Genomic DNA, 25,775 nt, shown 5'->3' on the forward strand with positions numbered 1-25,775 from the left:
TGGAGAAATTAATAGCTTATTCGTGTGATTCCTCAACCTAACTTTTTTTTTTCTTTCTTACTCATTCAAAAATGCACGGTTTGTCTGACTCGTGCTGGAATCAACCAGTCAGAGCAAGTGAAATCTGCCTGTGACTCACAGCACGTGTCCCACGAGAATTCGCTTAGTTGTACAAGGGACTGTATTGGGCATGCAATGTTTTTAACTGCCTAAAAACATGAAACCAAACCAAAACCAAAGATTTGGGCCAGCAATAGTTTTCTGTTATCAAACACAAAAACAAACCTGTACACCAGCAAACATAAACAGCTATTTAGAAAGAGAGATATAAAATCAAAGGCATACAAAGAACTTCTAACCATATGTGTGTCCACAGCGTAACATACATTCACAGTAATAAACTTACCGGTATATGACGTAGGTACTATCTTAGGCTGGAGCCATAAAGGCCACTTAATGATTGGCTACACTATAAAGTATCATAGGGCAGTGAAAGGAGAGTGATAGTTCAGCTTGACATAGTTAAAGTTTGCAGCATTTCCTGGTTACTGGGATACTCCCCAAACTGGGAAACACAAAGTAAAATAAACATTATTATTTATACTGTACCATGGCCTCCCGCTGTGCTTTACAGGAATAGGGAGGGATACAAACAAGACTTAACAGTTTACACACACAAAGCAGATAGCATACATATATACATTGTAGCCATGCTCAACAGTCTAAGGGCTAGTCCACACGAGGAGATTCGGGGAGATTTTGTCGCCTGGTGACTAATCGCCTCGTCTTTTGAGCGACTATCTCCCCGAACTGCCTCAGCGTTTTTCCCCATAGGTTGCAATGAAAAGTCGCCTGCACTACTGCACACATGGCATGCGTTTTCAATAGTCGCCCAAAGTTGCCTCAGATTGTCACGGTTGGGGTTGTTTTCACTGGAAAAAAAGCGCTTGCGAGGGGACATGATTACACTTTACAAGTACATTAGAGGACATTATAGACAAATAGCAGGGGACCGTTTTACCCATAAAGTCGATCACTGTACCAGAGGCCACCCCTTCAGACTAGAAGAAAAGAAATTTAATTTGAAACATTGTAGGTGGTTCTTCACAGTGAGGTCAGTGGATTCAGTTAATGCCTTCAAAAGTGGCTTGGGTGATTTCATGGACAAGCACAATATCAAAGGCTATTGTGATACTTAAATCTATAGTTTGTGTATGAGTATATATAATTTATGTGAGTATATGGAGGGGTCGGTGTGTGTATGGATGCTGATTTTTATTTGGAGGGGTTGAACTTGATGGACTTTGTTTTTTTTTAAACCAGATCTAACATAACATGGGTACAATAGGGAGAATACCATGCTCAAATCATATCACTAACAGGGACATGTAGGCATGGGGGGAAACCTAGAGCAGCTGTCAAAACACAGCTCTAAGATGTTGGACTCCAGTTGCAAGGTGGTCTAATTTCTGTGCCCTTATGCTGATGGTGGCGAAAATGGAAGAGGCCTTACTTTGTAAATGGTTCAGATAAAAATATATATATATAGATAGATACTACACAGTCCCATAGGGAGTTCCTGCTATATTTTAGCTTCAGAAAGTTTTCTTTATCCTTTAGTTCCCCTTAAAGGAAAACTATACCCCCCCTGAACAATGTAGGTCTCCATAAAAAGATATTGCATAAAACAGCTCCTGTGTAAAACCCAGCTTCATGTAAATAAACTGTTTTCATAATAATATACTTTTTTAGTAGCATGTGCCATTGGGTAATCCTAAATAGAAAATTGCCATTTTAAAAAATAAGGGCCGCCCTCTGGGATCATATTATTCACGGTGCACACAAACAAACCAAACTTGTTAGGTCACATGAGCCAATTAACAGACAGAGTTCTGTCGTTTGCTTTCCACACTTTTTCCTGTTACAGTAAGGACAGAACTCCACAGGCAATTTTAAGTGCAATACCGTCTGTTCCGACACACTGAGAGGAATTGCAGGCATCATGTCGGATACGCCGAATCTAAGGTAATTAATAGGAATGTCGGACATTGTTGCTGCGTACATCCGACATGACTGTCGGATGCGAACGCTGCATGTTCATCCGACCACATCCGACATTACTTTAGATTTGGCGCAACGGACGTGACGCCTGCGATTCATCTCAAAGCATCGGAACGGACAATATTGCACTTAAAATCGCCCATTGAGTTCTACCCTTAGAGTTGAAGTATTTCTGGTCAGGTGATCTCTGCAGAAGCACAAAGACCATCACGAAATGGTTGTTCAAAGCTATAGATGTAAGGGCAATATTTACTTAGATATATATATTCCAGTTTGGTAAAATTCTTAAATATGCCACTTAATATGATATAAACTTTTGCTAAAGTATTCATTTTGGGGCTAAAGTTTTCCTTTAAAACAAGCTGCAGCAGACATTAGGGCTATGCTTTACATTGTTGCAATGGGTAACTATTGTATGCAGGATTGACGCGTCATGCGATACACAAAGACAACATGAAATATCGGTCAGTGTAACGTTTGCATCAGCGCTGCATCTATTTAGCACAATATTCCCCCTATTCTGCAATATGCGCAAGACACAATCTAATTTCCCACTGCATGACTGGATTTTAAAAGGACCATGAGTACAAGCTCACAAACATAGGAAACACAAAGTGATGCATTATTTAAATATGCATGCCATTGCATACAAGAATAAAAAAATGCCGCAAACGAAACGGTAAACACACGCAGAAAGGCGCTGGTTCAGTTAAACAGACAGAACAGATAATGTAGTCTCTTCCACTTAAAATATAAAAATAATTCACAATAGAAACGGGGGTTAAGTAATGAGCAGCTAATCATAAAAAATAAACAGCAAGTCACGATACAATGTACATGATAGAGTGTAGATGTATATTTTATTATGCATATGAATGTATCCTTTTACTCCAGTGTCTCGCCATAGCATCCTCCACCATTGATGTCTCAGACATGCTCACTGGCTTAAAGTGAAGGAACAAAGACCTGACGTCAATTTGTGGAGATTCAGCCTGTGACAAGTGTATTCATCACAACACAGACACACGGAGCCGGGAAACACTCTGCCTGGGAGCTTCAGGAACCCCCCAAAAAATTTACATTCTCTCTGCTATCTATCTTTAATAGGAATTAACTTAAAAGCAACCACAGTAAAATTTTTCTTTTTAAGGGCTACAGACAACCTATTGCCTTTAACAAGGGTTGTAAAAATCAAATTCTTTACCAGCTAACAAATATACAGGAAAGGAACCTTGCAACTACAGGCTTTAAATTAATTTTGGTCAGCTGTAGCCATGGGATGACAGAGCATTCTGGGAACTGCAGCTCAAAAAAAGCTGAAGGGACACACGTCCCTGGTAAACGCTCCAATCACCCACAACAAAAGCAAGCTCACACCTAGATGCTGGAACTAATAATTCAATTAAAAAAAATCACATTAAGGGCTAGTCCACACGGGGAGATAGCCCTGCGTTTGCGGTCGCGGCGACAAAGCGCCGCGCCAGTCGCCGCGACCGGCGCAGGCGACAGTTTTGTATGGGCGCCTATGTAAAAACGCCTGTGCTAACCACACGAGGCGATGCGCTTTTCAACAGTCGCCTGAAAAAGCCTGGCGAGGCATTTTCAGGCGACTGTTGAAAAGCGCATCGCCTCGTGTGGTTAGCACAGGCGTTTTTACATAGGCGCCCATACAAAACTGTCGCCTGCGCCGGTCGCGGCGACTGGCGCGGCGCTTTGTTGCCGCGACCGCAAACGCAAGGCTATCTCCCCGTGTGGAATAGCCCTAAGAGTAGAGAAAGGGGTGAAGAATACTTAGTGATTGGATGAAGTTGCCACTGAAAGATTGGTCAGGTCATGGTCAATGCAATGCGGGCCTTCACCTCCCCCTCAGGCGTGAAACACACTGTAGGCAAGAGGGTAAGAGATTGTTCTAAATAGTGATGCGGGGGAGGTGCACTCGCCGCATATCCTGATGAGGCAAAGATAATCCAAACTAAGGATTATGGGTCAGGGCACACAGGCAGATTTGGGGAGATTAGTCGTCCAGCGACAAATCTCCTCTTCTTTGGGGGCGACTAATCTCCCCGAACTGCCTTCCGCCGGCTATTGCGGGAAGGCAATTCGTTTTCCGAAATCTCAGGGCGACTAATCTCCCAGAATCTGCCTGTGTGCCCAGGCCCCAAGGGAGCTAGCACACGGCAGATTCAGAGCGATTAAGTTGCCTGACGACTTATCGCCTCTTCTACGGCGTGACAATCTCCCCAAACTGCCTTCCCGCTGCCATAATGAGAAAACGCCAGCACCAATGCACTCGTGGAGCTTTGATTTCTGAAGTCGCTTCACGAGGAAACTTCGGGGGACTTCTGAAATCGAAGCGCCATGAGTGCATTGGCGCTGGCGTTTTCTCATTATAGCAGGCGGAAGGCGGTTTGGGAAGATTGTCCCCGAATCTGCACGATCGGACTTCCCCATCTCCCGACCTGCTATTAACCATTCAGATCAAATAAAGTAGTTTAAGAACAGATCAGCTGATGTTCTGCCCCTGACAGCAATCGTACGAAAGTTATGTCCGACCAAAGCTGGTGACAGTCTCCATCTGAAAATCGTACCATCGGCAATATATGCAGAGATATTACCCGCAGCCGACAGAAATCGTTTAACCTGTCGGATCGACCAAATGACCGATCTCCGGCGGATGAAAAATGTCGGGACTCTCCACACACGGTTCGAAAATCGAATGAATCCTCGATTCGTACGATCTGATCTTTGCATCTACAGTGGTGTGAAAAACTATTTGCCCCCTTCCTGATTTCTTCTTCTTTTGCATGTTTGTCACACAAAATGTTTCTGATCATCACACACATTTAACTATTAGTCAAAGATAACACAAAATGCAGTTTTTAAATGAGGGTTTTTATTATTTAGGGAGAAAAGAAATCCAAACCTGTGTGAAAAAGTAATTGCCCCCTGAACCTAATAACTGGTTGGGCCACCCTTAGCAGCAATAACTGCAATCAAGCGTTTGCGATAACTTGCAACGAGTCTTTTACAGCGCTCTGGAGGAATTTTGGCCCACTCATCTTTGCAGAATTGTTGTAATTCAGCTTTATTTGAGGGTTTTCTAGCATGAACCGCCTTTTTAAGGTCATGCCACAACATCTCAATAGGATTCAGGTCAGGACGTTGACTAGGCCACTCCAAAGTCTTCATTTTGTTTTTCTTCAGCCATTCAGAGGTGGATTTGCTGGTGTGTTTTGGGTCATTGTCCTGCTGCAGCACCCAAGATCGCTTCAGCTTGAGTTGACAAACAGATGGCCGGACATTCTCCTTCAGGATTTTTTGGTAGACAGTAGAATTCATGGTTCCATCTATCACAGCAAGTCTTCCAGGTCCTGAAGCAGCAAAACAACCCCAGACCATCACACTACCACCACCATATTTTACTGTTGGTATGATGTTCTTTTTCTGAAATGCTGTGTTACTTTTACGCCAGATGTAACGGGACACGCACCTTCCAAAAAGTTCAGCTTTTGTCTCGTCGGTCCACAAGGTATTTTCCCAAAAGTCTTGGCAATCATTGAGATGTTTTTTAGCAAAATTGAGACGAGCCTTAATGTTCTTTTTGCTTAAAAGTGGTTTGCACCTTGGAAATCTGCCATGCAGGCCGTTTTTGCCCAGTCTCTTTCTTATGGTGGAGTCGTGAACACTGACCTTAATTGAGGCAAGTGAGGCCTGCAGTTCTTTAGATGTTGTCCTGCGGTCTTTTGTGGCCTCTCGGATGAGTTGTCTCTGCGCTCTTGGGGTAATTTTGGTCGGCCGGCCACTCCTGGGAAGGTTCACCACTGTTCCATGTTTTTGCCATTTGTGGATAATGGCTCTCACTGTGGTTCGCTGGAGTCCCAAAGCTTTAGAAATGGCTTTATAACCTTTGAAATTGAACTCAGGTGTGATAAACCACAGTTAAGTTATTTTTTAGCAAGGGGGGCAATCACTTTTTCACACAGGCCCATGTAGATTTGGAGTTTTTTTCCCCCTTAATAACGTAAACCTTCATTTAAAAACTGCATTTTGTGTTCAATTATGTTATCTTTGACTAATAGTTAACGGTTTTTGATGAGCAGAAACATTTAAGTGTGACAAACATGCAAAAGAATAAGAAATCAGGAAGGGGGCAAATAGTTTTTCACACCACTGTATGGCCAGCATAAGACTACTGCTCCCAGGCAGACAACTGCACAAATTAACAAACAATTATATATTGGGAGTTCTGTGGGGTAAGAGGGAGGAAGGGACAGATTTACAAGCAGTGAAGTGATTAGGAGGCCATAAACTTTCCTTGACATGACAGATAACAGTGATGTGTATACATGCAACACAATTGTGTGCGTGTAAACCTACGCCAAACGGGCAGTTTCTGTGCACTGATAGATCATTTACTACAGGTGAAAAGGAACCAGTGTTTCTGGTTCCTCAAAGACAGGGCCATTCTAGGTCCAATTAAACCCCTGCATAAAGGGGGGCATAGGACACAAATATGTTGATCACTCACAACATGGAACAGGTGGTCCAGGGGCACCAGACCCTCATTTTAGGGAGCAGATAAACCAACAAAGTACAAAAAAGAGTGGTATTGGGTACTCAGAAAGACTGCCAAAAATAAAGTTAAAAATGTAATATTTATTATAGATTCATTAAAAAAGGAACAGAATGTCTATTGGCCCTACAAAACATATAGGGCCAATGGAGATACTGTTCCTTTTTTTAATGAATCTACAATAAATATTACATGCTAGGGCCTGGCACAAGACAGACGTAAAGCAGAAAGCCCACGGTGCAACTTGACCAAACAGAATGGTAATTCTTAAAGGGGTGGTTCACCTTCAAACAACTAGTGGTTTTCAGATAGATCACCAGAAATGACTTTTTCCAATGACTTTCTATTTTCTATGTTTCGTCGTTTTTCTAATATTGAAGTGTAAAGGGAGTGGGGGGGGGTCGTTGACCCTGTAAACTGTTCTAAATGGATACATTTAGTTGATACATTTGTTATCTTTGCTGAGCAAAATCCCTGAGTTTCATTACAGGTAGCTGTTAGAATTGATACAATAGTTGCTAATACTCCAGCGTTACTGCTGAGAAATGTATCAAATAAATGTTGCAAAATTGTAACAGTTTAGAGTCTGCGCCTGAATTACTGAGCTGCCAGACTACAAACTTAGATTTTGTAAAAACAGTAAAAAAATAAATAATGGAAAGTAATTGAAAAAGTCTATAAATCTATAAAACAACTGAATTGAAAAAAGTGTTTGGAAGGTGAACCACCCCTTTAAAGGGGTGGTTCACCTTTAAGTAAACTTTTAGTATGTAATAGAACGGCCAGTTGTAAGCAACTTTTCCATTGGTTTTCATTATTTATTTTTCATAGTATTATAATCACTTGCCTTTTTCTTTCAACTTTCAAATGGGCGTCGCTGACCCCATCTAAAAAGCAAATGCTCTGTAAAGCTACACATTGTTACTGCTATTTTTTATTTCTCATCTTTCTAGTAAGGTCCTCGCCTATTCATAGTCCTGTCTCTAATTCAAAGCAATGCATGGTTACTAGGGTAATTCGGACCCTAGTAACCCGATGGCTGAAATTGCCAACTGGAGAGCTGCTGAATAAAAAGCTAAATTACTTAAAAACCACAAATAATAAAAAGTGAAAACCAGTTGCAAATTGTCTCAGAATATCCCTCTAATATCCTACTAAAAGTTAACTTAAAGGTGAACAACCATATCAATAAGATACGTATACGTGACCAGTCAGATTAGACTTTCCATGTAGGAATTTCCTGATGATGGGATTTTTATGGAAGCAAAATGCTGGTGATATGTGACCACAGCCTATGGAGCTGAGAGCTAGTACACCCCCACATAGTGACAAAGTAAGGTGGAAACATGAAGGAGCAATTGGGCATTTCCAGGAATAGACACCCACTGGGCTCCATATAGAGAGTAATGGACAGTCTAACAGCTGGGTATACATAACTCACAGACATACAAAAGAACTTCAAGCTGCTGCTATTGAGCCACACATTGAGCCAGCCGCAAGGCATGCTGGTAGATGTAGTTCTTAGACAGGTTGAAGCACTCTGGCATAAATGGTGGCGGAGCAGGGATTACCCCGGTCTAGTAAAGGCCCAGGCAGGTCTATACCGTTTCTTACCTCCAGCTCCTCCTCTAAGGCCTGTGGCCCGAGCTCCGCTTTCACAGGAGACACCTCCTCCCCCACCTTGTGTACAGGGGGATTAAGCCACTGCCTGTCGCCTTAGCACTTCCACTGCCCCTCCGGCGTCCGGTACACTGGGACCTCCATCATTTACCCAGTTTCTCGCGTTGAAGCTCAAATGTATAGACCGGCACTTTCGCGTTCTTGGTCTCTTCCTCCGGTACTCCACATACCCGGTCCCTCCTCCCAGTATCCCTCTCCCTCTCGGTCACCGCTAGGAGGGGCCACTCTATCACCCACGTGACACTGAGGAGGCGTGGTTCCGTGTGGAAGTCTTGGCACGAGCTCGTAGGAAGGGAACCAATGAGAGCTAAGACGCTACGTCACATTAGCGTAGTTTGGGTTTGGTTCTGTCGGCCATCGTGTTGGTGGGCTAACATTGTTTGTACCCGTAACCTCTTTACGTCAAAGCTTCGGCGTGATGTCGTCAAGCTTACAGCTAACTGGCTGCGTGAGAGCCGCCCATACGCCGCTAATAATAGAAGGGAATCTGGAGGGAACAGTCTGTACAATGTTATGCTTTAGGGCAGTGACACGCTCACATTCAGGGACATTTAGTTGACCAGTGATAAATCCCATCTTCTTCTGGCACTGAGCTCCCCAAACTGCCTCCCAGCCAGCTAGAGTCTAAATTGCCAGTGGGATGGCACTTGGAGCGCTTTGTTTTCCGAAGTTGCCTGAAGCTTCCTCGTGCGGCAACTTCGGGTTGCCACTTTTTTTTTAAATAAAATTTACCGGCCAGTGGAGGGGGGCCCATAAGGCCTTAATACATATACCATTTCAATAAAAATTGGTAAAATAGGTCAACCTATAGACATTTTGGTGGCCAGCAGATGTTTGCCCCAAAATTGTCTGAAATTGAGGAAAAGCACCAGAAAATGCAACAATGCTTAAGAGTGATGGGAGACTGGGGGTACAGAGCCCAAAATCTGTTAACTCCCAACTTCTACACAAGTCAGTGCATGCTGGGTACTGTAGTCTTACATTAAAATTGACTGTTGGCAAATAAACAAAAACTACATTACCCAGGGGAGACACAGGGAAAGGGCAAGAAAAAGCTTTGGCTGGTTTTTAAAGTACAAACCAGCGAAAGGCCTAAAAGGAAGCCCAAATCCCTACCCTGGCTAGTTTGTACTTTCAAAACCCACCTGGGTTTTAAATTATTAGCTGGAAAACCACCAACCTGGCAACCCTGCCACTCCCCCCAGTTTTCTGTCATCAGAATGCTATTTGGGTTGTGTACACATGCACTGGTACAAATCAGCAGCTTCAGTGAGCAATTTGTGCATGCATCGGACATCACTTCCAGCTCTTGGAAAATTTTTGGCGCCCAACACAAACAATCCCCCGGCTATCAGTCCAAAGAAGTGGAGAGCTCTGCTCCATCCCTGTGTCAATAGGCACACTACAGCATTCATCAAGAAAGGCTAGAAGGGTGCAACTGCAGTTGGCATAACTACACACAAGAGTGAGGAGCACGTAGCTTTAATCAGTAGCACCAATTCACTTTATGTTTCCATCTGTTCTTGCATCAGCCCAATTGCTGCAATCAGAGACTTTGTTTCCCAGTAGAAATTATTTATATGGGGGGCACATGAACACATGCTTATAGCACCAACATTTTTGGCCACGTCCTTTGTACGTGCTAATCAAATGATCATCAAGCAGTTAGGTAAGGTTTACTAGGGCAAAAAGGTTGTGTAACTATACAGGAAATAGAGCCTGCTATTACGGGTGGCCCAGAAACCATTGGGGGCCAGTGGGACTGATAAATAACTGCAATACATGTTTATGGAAGATGTCTTGTTCCCAAAGTTTAGGGGGGTAATGATTTAGCTGTGGGGCCCAATAACCTATCAGTAGTAGTTCATATAAATAGTAAAAATTACTAATTAATGAGCTAATAAGTCAGTTTATTGGTAAACAGTGAAATTACCCTATGCTTTTGAATTCTTTGGGGTCAGTGGAGTTTAACCCAAACATTTATAGTTAACTGCCAAAAAGTAAATAGAATATTAATGAGTACCAAAAAAATGGATTGTTTTATACAAGTAAAAAAAAAAAAAAAACCTTTTCAATAAGTAAATCATTGTTTCCAAAAATAATTTTACTTCTATAGGGCTTTGTAGAGATCAAAGATGATGCAATAGTCTATCAGATTGCTCAAGTCTGAACTAAATCTAGAATGTGGCAGCTCATTCCTTCTGACCAGTAAATGCATGGTGTGACCAGAGTGATTATATTCCAGTACACATCATGGATTAAAAACTATTCAAACCAACTGCAGTTCAATGTACAGTGTCAAGACCTTGGAGACTGGAAATTTACTCAAAATTCCTAACCTCAAGCAATCAGATAATAAATATTACCCAGGTCAGCCTGTCTAGACTTATATCGTTACTGTTTCCAGGCATTTCAATTTCTTTGTGGTTCTCTCTTTGCTCCATTTTTCTGTGTTTAAGGTGAACCTCAACCTTTAGTTTACACCAACTCAGAATAATTAGACATGCATGCATTCATACATCATCTCAAATACAAATTTATTAAACAATGGTCTTCACTTTTTATTGTCTAGTAAGACAATTTTGACACACCAGATAAAATGTTTACACGCACCTCAAGGGATAACTTAATACAGCTCACTATAATAGGTACATTTGTTTTCATTTCCATCAAAAATAGCACAAACATGCGGAGCTGAAGAGTTGTACCCTGCTGTCCAACCACAGTTTAAATATGCCTCCCCATTAATTATCTAGATCCATTCCAGGCAACAAGCCGCAAATAAGAGTGAACTCCTATGATAGTCACACGCATTTTGAACAATAGACCAAAGTTGGCTTAATGTAGAGGTAAGTGTGGTCTTCTGGTTAAAGTGTCCATTGTGATTCATTATATACTGGTTCCATACTTTATTCACATTGCTCTAGAGGCTTTAAAAAAAAATAGGATTTGTATACAAATATAAGTATGAATAAGCCAGCTGAAATGTACATACCGTCTTAAAAAGCTTGTTACAGGATCAAGCTTGTGTGTAACCAATACTTCACGCTACTTGTGCATAAAAGATGCTTTATATGATAATAAAAGTGAAAAATACTCTGGCTAATAATTATAAACATAACATGTTTAGCAACAACTGCCATTTTGACAACAGAAATATGCATTTTTTTTCCAGATTACAGAGGTTTGCTAATAAAAAAAGACAATATTTATTCATGGGGTTGCCTTGTGTCTTAGAGGCAGTTCACCTTTACAAAATTTAGCATATTCAAAATAGTATACCACAATTAATTATTCTATTTTGTTTTATACTTTTTACTAAACTGTACATTTTAAAAATGAATTGGTTTTGCACCTCATGTTTCCTAGCAGCAGCTCAGTAAGCCACATTGCTGGTACAATTTCATACATTAGTTGATACACTTCTCAGGCATATGTTGTAGCTCATACCAAGCATGTTCCTTAATCTTTATTAAGTATATTACACAACAATTTGTCACTGGCATTATTCTATACTGCTACAAAATGTACCAATTATTGTATCAAATGTTATCAGATTATAAAGCAAGGTTGATCACCTTCTAAACTGTTAAGAGGGAGGGAAATTAAGTTTATATTTAAGGGATCTAGCACAAGGGCAGATTCGGGGAGATTTAGTCTCCTGACGACTAATCGCCTATTCTGCAGGGCGACAATCTCCCAGAACTACATTCCCCCTGCTATAATGAGAAAACGCCAGCGCCAATGCACTCGCGGCGCTTCGATTTCCGAAGTCGCCTCACGAGGAAACTTCGGCCGACTTCGGAAATCAAAGCACTGCGAGTGCATTGGCGCTGGAGTTTTCTCATAGCAGGCGGAAGGCAGTTCGGGGAGATTGTCGCCTCGCAGAAGAGGCGATTTGTCACCAGGCAACTAAATCTCCCCGAATCTGCTTGTGTGCTGGCTCCCTAAACCAGTATGAAGAGTAAGCAATTGCGATACGGCATTATTTGTGGTATAATTTATTAGCTAAACTTTGAAAATGATACATTTTGTAAAGATGAAACGCTCCTCTACATTGTAGACGGCTTTGTGCAACATTTGAAAATCCCTAAAAAACCCAAAGTACGCTACCTCTGGCATCTGCAGCTCTATAATAGTCGGATGAAAAAATATTTCCTTCTCTGTAACATACAGTACAGTACCAAAAATATTTTTTTTAAAAATGCAGCTTCTTGCTGTTATAACTTCTGAATCCAATCATACGGTCACATAACATAGAATTTAAGACTACATTTTTTTTTTTTACTTAAAAAAAAAAAAGGCACACATTGTAAGTAACTTAAAACATAACACAAGATGACTGTATCAAATTTCAAACTAGAAGAGGCTGCCACCCAGGGTGTGGTCAAATTACTATGTTTGAAGTCATGGCACTTGGCAGAAAGCTTAAATCCTATTTACAATGTCGCAAGTTAGCTTCAACAGTTCAAGTCTGTGGCTTCTTCCTCTCCCCAAAGTATAACAAGCAGGACAAAACAGTCCAACGCTCAACCTATTATTACAAATATTTCTCTCTTTCTAGTTTAGCCCTCTAAAAATATACTCACAGTCACACCTGTCTTCATTTGTAAGGTCAGTACTTGCGAGTGAAGGAAAAAATATTAAAAATTTGTTCCTAGTTTGCACCCTGTTTATAGTCTAAAATTAAAGAAGGGGATTGATTGCTTCACAGTTTGTACAAAACATATTTACATAATAAAATCGGCCTCCCTAGCTAATGGTTCATCAATTTATAACCGCCTTTTAAATTCTCTGCTGATCTTTGTGTAACCTGGAGGTATTGTGGAATTATTGGTCTTTCAGAAGAGGACATAACTGGGATTTGCCACATAAAAACAGTAAAACAGAGCTGGCAGCAGCAGGACCCCCTCCCCCCGCTAAAATTTATTCAGAGGGGCCCAGCAATTACCCTCTTACGCGTGGGCAAATTGTGTTAGCTATAGAGGAAGCAGGCCCGATAGTCCAGGCCCCCTGACCCCACAGGGTCTGCTTCCTCTATAGTTACCCCACTGAGAGCTGAGAATTTGTCAAGTACAACTGTATTACACATATGCTAGCATGTAATGTAGGGTTGTCGGATAATAAAAGTAGAATCTTTAGAAGGATGCCATGAGAAAGCTTTGAAGGCGGTCTTTTCGTGAATTTTATTTCTTTCTTTTCTTTCTTAACGGCTCATCCTCTGAGCTACTGTCTTCTTCACTACTGGTACTGCTGCTTGCGCTGGTGCTACTGGCACTTGTATCAGAGTCACACTCAGACGAGGAGGATGAACTTTGCGAGGACAAGGAAGTTGAAGAGCTGGAGGTGCTCTTGTCACTGTCTTCTGAAGATGATGAAGAGCTGGATGTGTCTTCACTGTCTGAAGAAGAGTCTGTATCAGAGCTGCTGCTGCTGCTCCCACTGCTCCCACCACTGGAGCTTGTGACACTTCTAGACCTGGAGAGGGAAAAAAAACTCCATGTTGGTACAACAAAGAAGGCAAAAATTTACATATACTTAACACAGTGTTCACCTTACAATTCAACTATTAATAGTATTTAGATCTGCAGCTCTCTTTAGGGTCTGGCCACTTGGGCAGATTAGTCACCAGGCGACAAATCTCCTCTTCTTTGCGGTGACTAATCTCCCTGATCTGCCTTCCCCGCCTTCTAAAATGTAAATTGCCTGGGGGCAGGCACGGAGCGTTTCATTTTCCGATGTCGCCCGAAGTTTCCTCGCGAGGCAGTTACGGGCGACTTCGGAAAACGAAGTGCTCTGCGTGCCTGCCCCCAGGCGGTTTTCATTTTAGCCGGCTGAAGATCTTCTTTCTAATTTTCTTTTCCAGGAATTGGCTGTAGTATAACATAACAGGAAGATATACATTCAATCTAACAGATTCCTCTAGTTTGAGACAATATATAGGAGAAACAATATCCTTTGTTTAAGAAGCAAGTTTTAGTGTTACTCTCTCATACATGTAGTTAGGTTACTACCACCTAAAAATAAAAATCATGTTTTCTGCTAGTGATTTTCTGGTGGTTCACTGTGACTATCCTAAGTATATCTAAATGGTATTTAGTGTGACCATTATGTGTAGCAAACGTGTGAGGTGCTTGCTACAGTGCTGTAACCTTAACATTTATCTCAACTTAATGTAAACTCACACATAAACATATAGTAAACCAAATGTTCCACTTGGGTATGCTTACCTAGGCAGTGCAGTATTTGTAAACAGTAGCAAGGTTCCTCGTATCTGCCATCTATCATCTCAGGTCAAATTCTATTGTGACCTAAATAAATATATTCAGGCAATGTATCCCAGGCTGTAGAATGTTATCTAGAGGACTCTACTGTGTAGCTCTCTAGGTGTAGAGACAGCAGAGGTGTGAATGTGGAGTCCAGCCTGAATAACAGGGTGTTATGTGTTGATGATGCCCATTGGTTCTTCTCAATATTTCTGGAAGCCAGCCTAAAATGCATTTAGGATGATTACCAGCTGTCTGAAATATTTTTGGAACTATGGCTGAATGTGTATGGTTCATGCAGCAGTGTTGTCACGTGTCTTTACCTTGATATACACTAAAGATGCCCTGACAAAATTTGGCCCCCAAAAGCAGGCCTTAACCAAACTGTAAGGTATGTAGGATGCTCAGAAGGAGTTGTTTTTTTATTGAGAGTGTAGCAATGGAAATTCCAGGCATTTAAGTGTCCTTCTGTAAAATGGAAGTTATGCAGATCACAGGAGATGCACATCTCTTTGTGTATAGGGCTGCTGAACATGGTGTACAGTTTAATAACAAGCTAACAGATTTAAAACATACCTTTTCTTCTTCATCTTTGTTTCAGCAACACTGTTGCCACTACTACAAAAAGAAAACACATGTTTAGATAAGTCAAACATAACTATTAATTTCTCCAAGCAAAAAAAAAAAAACATATTACAGGACAATATATTGTTTTAATCTTAATACCTGCTTACTCTCTCTGTCGACTACCTAAACATTCCCTGACATTTGAATGTGCCTAGAGCTATGGTTTATTTGAAGTAGGGGAGGATGAAAATGGACACCGGTATCCTGACATTTTCTTGCTAAATATAGAGCTTTATCTAATGCTAAAAAAGCATTAAAATGCAGGTGAATGGAAAAGCATAGATCACAGTTAGGCACTTGGCAGAACACCAACCGCCTTACTTAGCATTTATGCTGGGAATCATAACTGCAGCTCAACTGTAATCTCCAAGCAAATGTAATTGTCAATACAATGAAATTGTGAAATGGCTTTCCGGGAATCAGACAACGTAATATTTTCTACCCAACATGCACCGAGCATCATTTGCTGACAGCCATTTCTGATATCATGAAATATTACTAGGGATGCACCGAATCCACTTTTTTGGATTTGGCCGAACCCCCGAACCCTTTGAGAAAGATTCGGCCGAATACCGAACCGAATCCGAACCCTAATTTGCATATGCAAATTAGGGAAAAAACGTTTTTTACTTCCTTGTTTTGTGACAAAAAGGCACGTGCTTTCCCTCCCCACCCCTAATTTACATATGCAAATTAGGATTCAGTTCGGCCAGGCAGAAGGATTCGGCCAAATCCCGAACCGAATCCTAGATTCGGTGCATCCCTACATATTACATAAATGGTTTCTAGAAGACTAACAGCAACATTTGCAAATTATATACCATGATTCTGATTAAAGGAGAAGGAAAGGCTTTCAGCAGATGGGGTGCCAAAAATTAGGCACCCCAAGTGATTATATTGAATTGCCTGAAACCCCAGGCTGGTGCTCCGATCAGCAGGAAACTGCACCGGCCCAGGGTTATACCAGTGAGCACCATGGAGTGATCCACTTCTGTTTTCTTCTGTCTTAAAATTTCCCGGGCCAAACGCATGCGCAGTTAAACGAAACAGCCGACTTTTTAGTTAAAGTTCGCCTTTTCATTCTACTGCACACGTGCAGCCGTGTGAAAAAGGAGGAAGATGGAAGAAGATTGATTGTGGTGCTCACTGGTATAACCCCAGGCCAGTGCTGTTTTCTGCTGATAGGAGCACCGGCCCAGGGTTTCAGGTAAGTACATACAATCACTTGGGGGTGCCTAACATTTGGCACCCCCAAGTGCTGCAATCCTTTCCTTCTCCTTTAAGGAGACATTTTACTGAAAGAATGCTCTTAAAACTGGCAAAGAAAATGGAAATGCTGCTGTTTCGAAAGGTCAGGTGACAGGGGCCTTAGAGCAGAGGTCACAAATCAGTGGGGATGTTCTGACTAGAGAAGCCCAAAGCAGCAGCTGAGGGATGAGTTAGCATGAGATACAGGGAAGAAAATATGGTCTCCTAATTTCTCCTGCAAACCCAGTTTGAAGGCCAGTTAGTTTGATATAACGACTGTGTTTTGTTTATCTGTAACCTTATTATGAGAGAAACTTAGTCCTGAACAAATGCTAGACTGGAGATATCAGCCTGAAGTCAAAAGGTTATACCACTAAGAGATCCCCTGCCATAAAGCCAAGACCAAACGTTTACCTTAAAATTATATTTCAGTACTGGTTTTACAAAGCAAATTGTAAATGGCCTTTAGATATTCAATTCAACTGCATACTGGTCTATGTCTCAGCTTTGCTATGCAGGCACTCCCATGTGTAATATAAACTACGAGGAAAATGGAGCACCAAAGGAAGCCTCCTGAGGAAGTGGCTGGTAGCCACAAAACCCGTAAAGCAGGCAGCCTATAATATGTCCTAGGCATGCTTTCATTATTTTTAATGATTCTTCAATAAATTTCCATTTTTTAACGGTTGAAAAATTGACTCTTTTGGTGCTCCATTTTCCTCGTACTTTATATTGGACGTCACTGTGTGGGATCACAGTATTTGTGCAGCACGCTGGAGCTGAACTCTGACCGGTAAGTGCTCCCACGTTTATTCATTGCTGACACGAAGGGTGGATAGCGGCACAAAGATGCTCTGAAATCCACAATGTCTGAACACAGGTCAACACTGTGTCTGTCAATGAAAATTATACAAAACAGGGGATGGGAGTGTTTTAAAACCACAAATAAATAAATAAAAAGACCAAGTACAAACGAATATCACCTTAGCAGTAACCCATAGCAACCAATTACATTTTTGCTTTGTTTCAGTTGCAGCTGGCTGAGCAAAGCTGATCACTGACACGGGTTACAGGCAAGGTGCAAATTTGCCTGGTGTTAATAAATAAACCCAAATGTCAGCATCATACTAAAATTTATTGTGAAAGTAAAAAAAAAAAAAAAAAAACATTTAGCAAATGTGTTCCAAATGACATTTACACAACACTCAGGGGTACGAAGGTCTGCTGCCTCCTGATTCAATAGACCCAATGCCTCCTCCACTTACCTCCAGTGAGTCTACCTGAACAAATATAGGCAGATTTACTGGTGTAGAGAGGACAGTTGCCCTCTCTCTACATTGAGTCAAATATCCAGTTAAATGGGAAAAAAAAAGCAGTTCAGTTCTTAAAAGTTCTTGACATCATGGCTGAAATTGGACTGACAGCACAGTAGTTAACAGGAAGTTATTATATCAGCTTCACATAACTGGCATAATGCTTTTCCACAAAAAATAAATAAGTATAAAATGGTTATATAAATGTTTCAGGCTAGGAAATGATTTAGTAGCATTCATTAAACAACAGTACAGAGAGCAATAATGCAGTCTTCCACATTTGATAAACTTACGATTGTCCCAGCAATAAACAGGCTTCTTTTTCTTTTAATGCCCTTTTTAATTCAGTGGTTCTGGAAGGTCTATATAAATATTTTCTCTTTCCTGTACATTCATAGCTCCAGTGACCCATCTCCAGGCACTTTTGACAACGGACATTTTGCTTATTTGCTTCACTGTTGCAAAAGGGGATAAGAAAAAAAAAGAGTGAATGACACCTTCATATTAATAGGTAACAATGCTATCAACAACTAAAAAGCTTTTATTATACTTAAATAGCATGCTTTATGTTTACCCCTGCTGTTTTTTCTGTTTCATTTATAAATATTTGCTATTGTACCATTATTATCAAAACCTGCCACTTTATTCCTCTGAGAATAAAGTGGCAGTTGAGAATATATAGCATGAATGACCTGCCATGCTGAAAACAGTGCTCAACTTCTATGTACCCTAGTGGAGGCAGCTCGAAAGCCTGTTGAAGAATTTAGAATTTTGGGGGGAAAATATCCAGTTGCTCTCCAAAATACTCCTGGAAGCTTATCTCTTGCACCAATTAGAATGAAATTAGAGGGTGGACACCAACTGCAAAATATTTTAGCAATGGCTGAACAGGTGATATAGCAATGTTTTCATATGCCTCTAATCTTGTATCTATGATGTTTCTCATGTATTCTAGATCACGATATACAGCAGGTGTCCCCCCCCAACAATTTTGAGCCACACAATCCAAATTACGGAAAGATCCGTTTTCCAGAAAACCCCAGGTCATTCTGCATAACAGGTCCCATACCTGTACCATCAAAAATAAACATTAACTCCTGCTTCAATCCACATTTACAGTGACATTATACCTGGATCATAATTTAACACATGAATGAGTTTTGTCTAACACCTGCCTGAATAAATTCAATAGATCCATTGTGATTGGATTATGCTGATTGCATTACCCTTAAAATGTTTAATGCCAGGAAATTCCCACCTATTTGAATGAGCTGCATTATTCTTAAGGATTTAAAATGCCAGGGAAATCCCTGCTCAGTTCAAATGAATTGGATGAGTAATAAATAATATATATATATATATATATATATATATATATATTTTTTTATTAATCAGCAAATCCAGTTACTTTAGATTTATCACTGGTAGATACTCTAACCTTGCTATTGGCTAATCAGCACCCTGACCAAGGAAAGGTGAGGTCTCAACAGAGAGCTAGAGATAGAGAGTCCAAAAACAACTGCCTTATAGCAATTGCACACACTTTTAATCTCCCAGGCCTCTCATGGTGATCTTTCACTGTCAATTTTTGTATTTACTTACATTTCAAATATGCTGTCCTAGTGTGTGCCTCAGTGCCCTTTAAGGAACAGTAACATATAAAAAAAATTTATATTTCTCCTCCCTGCCTTCTATAGGAGATAGCCAGGGAGGAGAAACTGAGTGCCGCGCAATGGATCGTCGCCCTGACACCATTTCTGAAGAGGAGCGCAATCGAAGAATCGGTAAGTTATTTCTTAATAAAGACTGCGAATTTAAAGTTAAAAGTGTCTAAAATTGTTTTTTATGTTACTGGTCCTTTAAAGCAACAGTTCAGTGTAAAAATAAAAACTCGGCGAATAGATAGGATGTGAAAAATAAAAAATGTTTCTAATATAGTTAGTTAGGCAAAAATGTAATGTATAAAGGCTGGAGTGACCGGATGTCTAACATAATACCCAGAACACTATTTCCTGCTTTTCAGCTCTCTAACTCTGCCACATGGGACATATCTGTTCAGTGAGTTTGCAATTGATCCTTAGCATTCAGCTCAGATTCAAAAGTAACAGTTATGTCCCATGTGCCCCCCCCTCAAGTCACTGATTGGATACTGCCTGGTAACCAATCAGTGGAAACCAAGAGAGCTGCAAAGCAGGAAGTAGTGTTCTGGCTATTATGTTACACATCCAGTCACTCCAGCCTTTATACATTACATTTTTAACTAACTATATTGAAGGCATTCTTTATTTTGCACAGCCTATTTACCTAGTTTTTATTTTTACACTGAACAATTCCTTTAAGGGATTTTCCTTAGGAATGCGGATTTCCTTTTACTGGCATATTGTGTATATACAATGTTTACCGTGACTTCTGTAATTTTGCAATATTTAACTCTCCCAGTAAAATGATACCTAATTGAAAGTTTCTGCCAAAAATGTTTACTGCCACACAGGGCTGTTTCTTTGCCTGGTTACAAAAGCAGAAGGAGAAACAGCCAATCCACAACTTCCTGTATCTGACCTGACCAGCACTGCATAAACATGTGTGTAGATTCATAGAGCGGATATCAGCACAAAAATGAATAAATGCACAAGTCTGCACACAGGAAGAAACAGTGCCTGTCGGTGCAGATACAAAAAGAAGTGGATCAGCTTTTTCTCTGCCATGCATTATTTGGGGTTTTTTTCACTGATCTTCTTCCACTTTTAGCACAGAACAAACAGTATATATATTTCATAATATGCATAACTAGTCACCTTTCATTTGCAGCAAACAATAGCTATGTGCATTACGCCATCTTGGCCACAACACATTTATACATTGAAAACTTAAAGGACATGTAAAGGCAAAAATATAAAACCCCATTTTTACTTTCTTTAATGAAAAAGAAATCTATCTCCAATATACTTTAATTAAAAGATGTCTACAGTTTTTATCATAAACCTGACTGTATGCAGTGCAATTCCCCCTTCTTTTACTGCTGTGGATAGGAATTGTCAGATGGTCCCCAACTGCTGTGCAGGTAAACGATCATACTTTCAAATGGCAGGGGGAGCCCCCCCCACCTTACTTCCCAGAACTCGAGCAGCATTGTTGGATTCCCTGTAGAGATTTGTATCCAGAGACGCAGTGCAGTCTCTATATTCTGATTATTAATCAGTCTTGCTGTATTGGCTTCTATGGCAGATATTATTTGACTTGTGCTGTTTTGATCATTTATGACGATCCCTAAGCTTAACCTCCCAACTGAAGCCCAGACCACACTGAGCATGTGCGAGACTTGATGTTGCAGAAATGTCTAACAAAGTTACAAGATGACAGCTCCCTGCGCCAACTTTGAAAGCATAAATCATTTGTCTTATTAGGCTGCTGGTGCAGTAAGTTCATGTTTATATTTAGTATACATAATACAGCATTTCTAACATTATTCTATTTTAGACTTTAGTTGCCCTTTAAGACATATAGATTTCATATAAAAGGCACAATTAACCAATCATTCTAGTCAGATTGTATGTGAGCTGTAGCTCTTATTCCATTTTGTACTGGCATATGCAACCTGCTTACTATTCCATGCAAAGTCAGTAAGACTAAACAAGAATCCTCTACAACTAGGGTTGCCACCTTTTCTGGAAAAAAAATACCGGCCTTCCTATATATTTATCCTTTTTCCCTATTAATAACATTGGGATCAGCCATCATTTTTACCAGTCAGGCTGGTAAAATATCGGCCAGGTGGCAACCCTATCTACAACACTCCTATCCAATTATTTCTGTATAATGGGAGTTATTCACTACACTAGACAAACAGATTCCAGATTTTAATAAAACAATTACAAAGATTTCAGCTCTTGAGCAGTCTCAGTTTGACACAATTCTCTTTCAAGACCACATCTGACCTGCAGACCTCCAGTTGGACAGCCCTGCTCTAGAAATAAGTAATACATGCACAAATATAAAATTGTATGAAATGTTGTGGTGAGCACAACTCTCCTTTGTTTGTTAATGTTTTCAGACTGTGTGAGTCCTGCCAATTTCTGTGCCAAGGTGGTCATTTAGTCGATCTGACACCAGGTTAGAAAATTTCTGTCAGATAACGATAATATCTTTGAATTTAACAATACCCATGGGTGACTGACACTACTATTTCTGGGACATTACTTTCGTAATTACTTTTCGTAATTAATGGCCAGAACATCAACTGATTTGTTCTTTTTCCTACTTTAATACTACAATTTAAATCTAAATGGTTTGTTTTAGATTGTTGCATTAAGTTCGGCATAAAAAAACCCTGTACGGAGCCAGCTGGGCAGAACCATGCCCAACCCGGACCAGCTAGGCAAAAGCCGAACCCGGACCTGCTGGTCCTCTGTAAATCCCCCCCCCCTCCTCTTCCTGCTCCCGAAACCTACCCACAGTGTCCTAATTTTAGGCCCAACCCAGGACCCACGAAAACCGGAAGTGACGTCACTCCGGAGGCGGATCAACCAGGTCAGGCAAAATAGTTACTTTCATTTAAAGGAGAACCAAACCCTTTATATTAAAACCCCCTACCCTACATAGACCCCCTCCCTGCTCCCCCCCAGCCTAGGTGTTACCCTCGGTAAATGCCCCTAACTCTTTACCTCCCCTCGTTGCAGCTTCAGTGCTTTGGAGTTCACAGGCACCATCTTCTTCTCTTCGGTAATCTTTGTGAAGTAAGCGCCATATCAGTGCATGCAGTAAAAGTCACGGAAATTGCCGAAGCGCTGGAAGAAGACCAAAGATTACTGAAGATGGTGCCCGTGAACTCCGATGCGCTGAATCTGCAAAGAGGGGTAAATAACGAGTTGGAGCATTTAACGGTGGTAACATCTAGGCAGGGGGGGGGAATAGGGTCTATGTAAGGTAACAAGTAGAGGATTTTAATATAAAGGGTTTCGTTCTCCCATAAAGGACCAGTAACATCAAAAAAAAAACGTTTTAAAAAATTTGTTATTATACTACCAAAAAAAACGCACCAAGACTAATTAAACTTTAAAAGCGCACAGCCTTTATTAAGAAATAACTTACCGAAATTCCACTTGCGCTCCACTTCAAAAAAGGCAATCCATCCTGCGGTGCTCGATTTCTCCTCCTTGCCTTCCTTATAGGAGATAGCCAGGGAGGAGTAATCGAGCGCCGCACGATGGATCGTTACCCTGTCGCCTTTTCTGAAGAGGAGCACAAGCGGAGTTTCGGTAAGTTATTTCTTAATAAAGGCTGTGCGATTTTAAAGTTTAAAGTCTTGGTGGGTTTTTTTTCGTGGTATACTAACAAATTTTTTTTTTAATGTTACTGGTCCTTTAACTGTAGGACTCTAACAGGAGGTGGGGGAAATGCAGCCTACAATAGGCCCGAGTACCCAGGCAGGGTACCCACGGACAGCCCGCATTGTCGGGACAGTGATCTTTTCACCCAAAGCACAACAACCTTGCGGGTATTCCGCAGGTACCCCGACCAGATGCAGGACTCTAGTACATGGGATAAACCAGCTTAAGTCACTTGACCAATATGAGCCTGCGGAGCCCCTAGGGTTGCCACCTTTTCTGGAAAAAAATACCGGCCTTCCTATGGGGCGAATTCACTAAAACGCGAATCGGCTGCCGCTAGCGCAAATTCGCCAGCGTGACGTCATTTCGTTACTTCGCCCATTTACTAACGGGTGTTGGCGTAAATTTGCTAGTGAAGTGGACCTACTTTACTGCTACTTCACACCCTTACGCCAGGTGAAGTTGCGCTATGGCGAAGGGACGTAACTACGCTAATTCACAATCGTGTGCATTTTACTGAACGTTACCTCTTGCGCCAGACTTGCCTTCGCCACCTCAGACCAGGCGAAGTGCAATAGAGTAGATAGGGATTGCTTCAAAAAAAGTTGAAATTTTTTCTAAGTCCCAAAAAAACGCTGGCGTCTTTTACTTTTTTAAGGGTGATAGGCTGAAAAAGATTGTCAATTTTTTTGCGGTTACCCTCCTTCCCCCCTACATTTCTTAACATATGGCACCTAAACTATACAGTGGGCACATGTAAAGGGCAAAATAACAACTCTATTTTATTCTATAAAGCTTTCCCAGGCTTGTGTAGTGTAATATATTTGCTGCTACATATACGTCCATTGTACTTTAACTTGGCGCCGTATGAAAATTAGGCATCACTAGCGTAACTTCGCTTTGCTTGACGAATTAACGCTAGCGCAACTTCGCTACCTTACGCCTCCCTGAGCGCAACTTCAGATTTTAGTGAATTAGCGGCGCCCTGGCGAAGTGCGGCAAAGGCATCGCTAGCGTATTTTCGGCGCTTAGTGAATTTGCCCACATATATTTATGTTTTTTATCTATTAATATAACATTGGGATCAACCATGATTTTTACCAGCCAGGTGGCAAATCTAGAAGCCCCTGACCACTAAAGAAATCCTTTTCTCATCCTCTTCTGTGTTTGCGCCCAGAAGTCTTGCATCAGCAACGTGGCGTATTTTACAAAAGAAACGCGAGACTGCCGACTGTGCTGACGCAAGGCTTCCAAATGCAAAGAAAGAAAAGGATTCTATTAAAATGATTGGTGTCACTAGTAGCGCACTTTGTATCCACATCTTTAAGTGCCAGACGTACCCAACCAATTATAATCTTTATACGTTTACGAACATTGGAGTTAAATAGGCGGAGAGAGTTCTGGAGATATTGCCCATAGCAACCAATCAGATCTTTGCTTTCGTTTTCTAATTTATAGGTTGCTGTTTAAATCTAATGGCTGATTGGTTGATCTCCAGAAATCTCTCCAGATATTTATCTCCAATGTAAACATGCCCCTAAGTACTAACAATTGTAAAAGCACTGTAGAATTTAGATTAGGGTCTATTATTGCCGACATTCACGTGGTCGTTCTGCATGTATGGTGATACTTTGGCCCAAATAACCAAAGTATCACCATTCCACCGCCCCCACTATCTCCCATTGTCGCCATATACGGATAGTATCTCTAGCACTGGCGTTCCATTGGCTCCTCCTACCCACTGAGACTCCAATCTCCAGCTACACAAGCCAATAAATCCTGACACAGTCTCTAGACATAAACATTGTCCCGCCCCCTTTTATGCGCATGTTACAGTTCGTCCATATCAGAGGTTTGTTTGGGTACATCCATATTATAGATACCCCTGAACCCGTCGCTTTACTTACGCCTGCCTTCGAGCGATCAGCCGGTGCATGGGGGTAGCCATGTCGGATAAGGCCAAAAGACGACCCACTGCATGCCGGGACAATGCGCGAAGCAACAAATGACCGACTCTGTGACGGAAAGCCGTTGCTTGCGTGAGGCGCGATGGCAGCCATGATTGATGAGGGCACATTTCCCGCAAAATATGAAATATTCAAAAAAAGAACGTTTTCATGTTTGTTTTTATCAATAATTTCCTGATTACCGTGTTAGCTTTTGTTGTCTCTACCTGGGAAAACTGAAAATGATAAAGCTTTGTAGTATAAAGCATATAGGCGAATTAAAGGGTATTTTACAAGCAGCCGTGTTTTTGCACAATTGTGCCCTGCTTTCCTGTCTACTAAATTGTGCATCACTTAATAAGATTTTTGAAAAGATCCAATCGTCATCGTGAGACCACGATTATCTCGAAACGATCGTACGAATTGTCCATTAACTAAAAATACAATTTGCCAGGAAAACAAAGGGGAGCTGCCTGCTTGGCCCTGCAAAGATAGATTGCACTGGGACCGATAAAGATTTTTGTTAACCTGGCCGATCAATTTAATGACAGATGTCGGCCGAAAAATCGTAAGATGTACGATCGTTCGAATCCCACTAACCGCACGATAATTTCGAGGATTGGTTGGACTTCGCTAAAATCGGTCGTTCGGCAAGAAAAATCTTTGCGTCTATGGGGAGCTTAAGACTTGCAAGTAGTGTAAGGAAATATTTTTTCTTGATTTCTGCCAGAAAA

The 25,775-nt window shown here is 41.1% G+C and overlaps 2 protein-coding genes across 3 annotated transcripts in view; both read right to left on the reverse strand.

Annotated features, from left to right (window-relative positions):
• aff4.S (AF4/FMR2 family member 4 S homeolog) overlaps window positions 1–8,680 on the reverse strand; it is an 85,272-nt gene extending 76,592 nt beyond the window's left edge. Inside the window, exon 1 of one of the 2 annotated variants that reach the window (XM_041588739.1) lies at window positions 8,249–8,680. The gene's annotated coding sequence lies outside the window, so the exon portion shown is untranslated. The remainder of the gene's footprint in view (window positions 1–8,248) is intronic. The other variant, XM_041588738.1, reaches the window with a different exon arrangement.
• A 2,154-nt stretch (window positions 8,681–10,834) lies between these two features.
• On the reverse strand, window positions 10,835–25,150 carry zcchc10.S (zinc finger CCHC-type containing 10 S homeolog). The gene is made up of 4 exons (XM_018256191.2): window positions 25,003–25,150; window positions 18,062–18,223; window positions 15,157–15,198; window positions 10,835–13,792 (listed from the first exon to the last, which is right to left on the reverse strand). The coding sequence occupies exons 1-4, from the start codon at window positions 25,041–25,043 to the stop codon at window positions 13,501–13,503; spliced, it is 537 nt and encodes a 178-aa protein (XP_018111680.1). The 5' UTR covers window positions 25,044–25,150; the 3' UTR covers window positions 10,835–13,500.
• Window positions 25,151–25,775: the final 625 nt, after the last annotated feature.

Source organism: Xenopus laevis, chromosome 3S (assembly GCF_017654675.1).
Source record: "Xenopus laevis strain J_2021 chromosome 3S, Xenopus_laevis_v10.1, whole genome shotgun sequence".
In the NCBI taxonomy this organism is placed as follows: Eukaryota; Metazoa; Chordata; class Amphibia; order Anura; family Pipidae; genus Xenopus; species Xenopus laevis.